Below are 6000 nucleotides of genomic sequence, written 5' to 3'. Positions count from 1 at the left end.
TTCCCTTTTCCTTCTTTTTTTCCCTTTTCCTTCTTTTTTTCCCTTTTTCCTTATGTAGAAACAATATACTTTTAAACATCTGCAACCCCTGCTTCACTGGGATACAGCATGCCCCGTACATCATGTGGGCCCTGCACTCAAATGAAGGATAAAACCATTTGACCCATTTGTCAGAGCTTCCTGACAGTCTCATCTCCTGATATTGGGCTTTCCATAGCTCCTCAAAAGTTATTCCTCTGCCTCAAGAAACTTCATAACCAATGCCTGGATACAGTCCCTAATGCTGGGGTGCAACTTTGAAGTGTTGTTGAAAGGGTCCAGAAATCTGAATACAAGAGAGAATGTAACAATGTTTGGGATTGCAGGATAGGTTAGGAGAATGAATAGAAAACCTCACTGCAGTAATTTAATGTTCTTATTGAGAAATCCTTCTGGCTGAAAACTCACTTTTTGCCCTTAGTTTGTACACCTGGGGACTAATTCTGTAGATTTTACACTACATTAGTGAGCTGCACTGTATGGCACTAAGAATTTAACAGGAAAGTAAACCTATTCTTCTCCTACTGTGGTTCCTGGCAGTAGCCCTTTTTCCTTCATCTTCTGACAAATTGGGAGTGACTTTGATTTTTGGAGACATTTTTAATGATGTGCCTTTGATGTTCAGCAAAACCACTGAGTTAAAAATTAATATAGCCCCAAGCAGTCATAAACTATGTTTCCTCCTACGCAACGTAGCAACAAAACTGTTTATCCTGTTTTACTGGATGATCATTATGGCTTTAGACTCATGTTCATTTTGGCTCAGATGTTTCCTCTTCAATACCCAATGGACAGTTTATTCAGTGCTTGTATCCTAGTCCTTGCCTTACAGAATCTGGGGAACTTCAGAAGCTTTGAGTGATGGGAGATGGCTATGAGTTACAGGAAGCAAAAGGATTAGACTACTTTTAGCTTTTAAAAGATGGTCAGCAACTTGGGGATTTGCTTGTTTAAAAACAAAGCTCAGAAATTAGTACTATTTTTTTCCTATTTCAATGTTATTAATTTCATTTGTTGGCTTTGAGGACAATATCTATTACACCAGCTTTTGAAGGGCTTTAATCCATTGCTTCTTGAAGATACTCCTCCTCATGTTCAGTCCTTTGTTTGGAATGATATTGGAAACCTAAGCCTTGTTTGCTGCCTGTGGTAGCATCGTGAAAGGTGAGGAAGGAAGCAAGAGGCTAATGCTAATAGTATCAGCATCTTGAAAATGTGTTGGTTTTTTGTTTGTTTGTTTGTTTTTAATAGGGCCAGTGAATGTATTGAAGTAAAATACTGAGGGGTTTGCAAGTGGATGAATATGTTGTATATGGCTTTTTCCAACACAGTTGCAATGCCCTGTTAACAAGAAACTGATTCTCTTTCTCAAATCCATTGGTCTTTTTTGGAATACAGCACAGTGCTTTTAGATGAAATTATGTATGCAGCACAGAAGGAAGTACTATCAGAAGCTTGTTTAAGAGACTTTGAAGCTTTATTCTATGTCTAATGGTCCCCAAACAAGCTTTATGTATTTAGTCTGATTTTAACTTAGAAAACAATTTTGACCTCATGAACAGAAAATATCTTCAGTAACTGAAGCTGAGATTTCATTTATTTTCTTTATCAGAACTTTCCCCTCTCCCAAAGGGGAAATCCTGAGACATGAAATGCGTGCTTCCCTATTCCAGCACTGCATCAGCAGCAGACCAAACTTGACAGGTATAGCCTGGGGAGGAAAGAGAAGTCTTCATAACAGCTAGGCAACACAGTCTGAAATACTCAGAAAAAACATCTAAAAAAAAAAATATAAAAAAAAAAGGATTTAAAAGTAAATTTTTAGAAAAAGTAATATAGTTACTGGATTTTTACCTTCTAGAAATTGGTATTTTATTTTTTTTTGGGAGGTCCTGATAAATTTACACTGAAATCTTGTTTCAAATAGGGATTGAAATTGAAATATTGACGTATTAACAAAGCTTAATTTAAAGGCGTAAATGTTAATGTCTTTAGCAAAATTGGCTTCTGGGTGGATTTAGTGACTTATGGCTATTGTGAAGTTATACTTTCACATTCAAAAAATAAAATAAAATAAAATAAAATGCCCTTTAGGATCCTTTTTTTTTTTTTTTTTTTTTTTTTTTTGGCATTATTAGCCTAAAGTTTTCTTTCCTGTTGTAGACTTTGAAGCTCCAGGGAGAAACAAAAATATATTTCCATTGCATGGGATGGTAGCTACGGACTCAAAGTTGTTTTCTGTAGGGATTCTGTCTCATTGCACAGTGTGAGATGAGGCAAAGGCAGCGGAACAGAGCCATGCACTGAAGTCTGCCACAGGGAGGAAGATGAGAGACCTCACCATGGGCATGTGGATGCACGATAGACCATATGTAGCTTTTTTGCTGTCCTCCTGAGGGGTATGAAGAACTTCTATCTCCCTCTGGCTTTATATAATGAGAGCTAAGAGTAAACATGAAGGTTTTGTACTTACATCATGAATACTCTGAGAAGACAAACACAGTGGGAGATGAAAGACAGACACTAGAGGAGTTTTTAATCAGCAGTCCTGATTTTAATTTTAATACTGCTCTGCAGTAAATACCTGAGGATAAGTATGCCTGTATGATTTTTCATAACAGAATGAGTATGATTGTCCATTTTTTAGTGCAAACCATGTGGTTTGCAATGCTGCTGCAGTTGTTAACTTTCCTGATGCATGAAGATATGTTACCCCTGAATGCAACTAGATTTATTCACTGTAAACTTCATACTCCTGGTTTTTCACATGGACAGCCCTAGAGGATGGATTTTTTTAATCTGTTTCAGTAATATTTATAAGTATAAATAATTTTGCATAAGGAATGCAAATTTTACCTAACAAGTTTATTAAGCACCTTAATTCTACCTGTGAGATGCTCCCTCTGAAGGATGCAGTATAGGGTTGTTTGGTTTTTTTTTTTGAGTAGCCATTCCTATGCTAGTAAATTATATAAGTGTAACCATGTTAATACAGCTTTGCCATGGTGAATATCTGTTTGGGCTGCACTGGCATTTGCTATAAGTCACTTAGTGTTTATTCACAGTATTTTGCATGGAATGTCATGAAGGTGTTCTTTAGTCTAAGTGAGTTGAAGTGGGACGTTCCATCTGTGTTTGAGGACAAAATGGAAAGTCTGACCAATGTCAAAAGAATCCCGCAAATGGAGGCATGGCAGAGACCTGAGGGAATGTTCTACTGTAGCTCATACCTTTGCACTGTTTTAACCTGACTACACATAGCCCATCACTAGCAGGTGATAACAGTGTACAATTGCACACATATTTACATAGCTGTGCCTAGATGGTACCAAGTGTTCCTATTTTGACTGCTGGTTTTTCTAAACAGCATCGTAAGAGGGTGAGTGAGTATCCAAGAGATTGAAGGGAAATCTATCTGTAACTGCTAGCAGTTCCAAGGTGACAATCCAAGTTTGTTCTAACTGGTTTTTCTTTCCCTCTTCTACCAGAGACAAGGAACCGGAGCTACAAATGGAAAAGATAAGACATCTGGTGAGAACGGTAAGTGTAAGCTTTATTTCTTGATGGAGAATATAGAGCCAATTAAATAGATATTGATATTTACTGTAATGACAGATGTCAGACAGCATCAGTCTTGTTTTTTTTTCCCACTAACCTTTTGCATGTTTTTGAAAAACTCTAGGGGCTTCATGGGATTGTGTCATTGTGTCCTTTGTGTATTCAAACCATGTACTTAAGTAAAGACTTGCTCCTGAGTTCACTCTACTTAAATCAAATATTAGAAATCATCACAGATGCAAATGAGGCAAGGACAAGACAGTGTTTGGTATGTGAGAAAAGAACAGAAGAGAGAAGATTAAACATTATATGTAGTTGCTACATGAATAAGGTATACAAAAGTAAATAATTACAAAGACTTGTCCATAAACATAATTTTGTGGTCTGATTAATTCCACCTAACTTTAGGCTGATAACTGAGGTACTAAAGTTAGAAGCCACGTGCACAGAGCTCATCTGAGAGTTGATGGAGAGAGGATGTCAATGGGCAAATGCATGCTGTTCAAAGGGGCAAGTTATGTTTTTGGCCCCTAACAAAGGGGCAAGCAGAAGCCAATTCCTACTCCACGAATGGTGCAAAAAATTCTATCCGGAAAATGTTTTCTTTTTATTTGCTTTAAAAAAAAGAAGAAAACCAGCTGAATTTTCAGTAAAAACATTTGTATTTAGTTGAGAACTGATTTTATTTCCTATAGGAGGCAGAAGCACATTGCATACCAGTGATCATGCAATTAAAATCCTGTTACCATCAGCAACATTTTTCAGAGGAAAACATTTTGATCATCTTTAATTATAGACTCACCCGAATATAAGACAACATCATTTTGTAGACTTTCATGAACGGGGGAGTGATTGAGCTAAAAAAAAAATAACACTGTTTGCTCTGTTTGATCATTTAGCTCTAATCAAAAGATGTTCTGGTAGTTCATCTTCTCCATGAGAAGCAATAAGAATGTAAGTGTCTTCTTTGAAAAGTTGAGGGTTTTATTGGGATGAGATATTTGAGCAGTGATTTTAGATGTGCATTCTGGCCTTTGTGTTGGTCTGCCCAGAAACGTGGGGCTCTCTGAGGCAATATATCCTAAAACACTGAGTCCTTTTTCTGCTTAGTTTTCATATTACAGTGAGGTGACTTTCCCATAAGAGTTGTTTGCATAATGCTACAGTAAATGAAATCAGTAGATGATGTTCCCAATATGATAAAACACAAATTAAAGGATGGAAAAAAGAAATACATATTTTAGCTTGTTATACTGTTGAATTAGTGGGAACAAATGTACTCTGACAGCAAAGCCATTTTCATCCTGAAGTTAACAGGAAAGGAAGGCAAGCAAAATTATGCCAACCATTCAGGCAGCATGGAAAGCATGTTTTTCTCTTTACTGTTAAAGCACATTATGAACTGAGCTCATTTACCATGAATTTCTTTACAAATAAGATCGTCCTGCTGCAATATTCAGCTGAGATTTACTTATTCTGCAGCTTTTTTAGGGGCAAATTTTCTCCTCGAGGAGAATTTTGACTGGCTTGCGTTATTAATTCAAATTCACAATTCTGCTTAGTTGTAGTGTAGTTTTATATGTGGTATAAACAGGCAAATGCTTACTGCATCTTGTTAGATAACATCAATTATTTTTGTAGTGAAATTATAACCAAAAAACTTGTCACCTACATAAAAGAGAGCAGCAGCAGGGAAGATAGAACACAGTCCCTTTTTTTTCCCAAATCCGCATACTTGCAATGAAGTCGAATTAGAACTTTCAACCTGAGACTGAATTCTAAATCAAAGAAGCAGAAAAAGTCTGTCTGTCTGCACTTTATTAGCTGTGTGCAGTTAGAATTTGAGCAAAAGTGACTTATTCTTCTGGACACCAGGTGTGCTGTAAAACGTACTTACAAAAATGTAATATACTGTGTATTGCAGAAGTCTCCAAAATGTGCATGTCTTAAATTTGTACTGTGGCTGTTCTTATCAGCCACTTCTTCAGATGGTCATTTCCCTGTCAAGATAACTTTCCCTCTTGTTGGAAACGGGAAGTAGAGAGGAAGAAATAAAACTGCCTTTCATTTTAGTGTAAAATACAGAGTCATACTATGAGAACTGTTTGAGAAATTGAACTGGCCTGGTCACTGTCCTTGCTCTTGATTACAAATCCAGGAAAAATGTCTGAGAACTAGCCCTGACAACTAATAATGATGCTCAGATCTTGTTACAGTTTCGATTGACATAATGGAGAAACTGCTGTGGGTAAACTTGTCTGTGGAGAGTGAATTTTGGGTCCATCTCTAGGATGAATCAAAACTGGAGAAACTAAAGTCAATGTCTATGACAATAGTACTCTCCCTCTTTGAAGATGTATATGGGGTTGCTGTCACTGTAAAGCATTTAAGGGAACTAAATAT

At 36.8% G+C, this 6000-nt stretch overlaps 1 protein-coding gene across 1 annotated transcript in view; it reads left to right on the top strand.

The window, feature by feature from the left end:
- PCP4 (Purkinje cell protein 4) overlaps positions 1–6000 on the top strand; it is a 51936-nt gene that overhangs the window by 16333 nt on the left and 29603 nt on the right. The window contains exon 2 of the mRNA XM_042867498.1: positions 3528–3579. Coding sequence (XP_042723432.1) covers positions 3528–3579 — 52 coding nt within the window. The remainder of the gene's footprint in view (positions 1–3527; positions 3580–6000) is intronic.

This window comes from Lagopus leucura, unplaced genomic scaffold (assembly GCF_019238085.1).
Source record: "Lagopus leucura isolate 7727_CA_CO unplaced genomic scaffold, USGS_WTPT01 Super-Scaffold_100001, whole genome shotgun sequence".
Taxonomy (NCBI): domain Eukaryota; kingdom Metazoa; phylum Chordata; class Aves; order Galliformes; family Phasianidae; genus Lagopus; species Lagopus leucura.
Note: the sequence above shows the minus strand (reverse complement) of the source record. Positions and strands in the feature narration are given on the sequence as shown.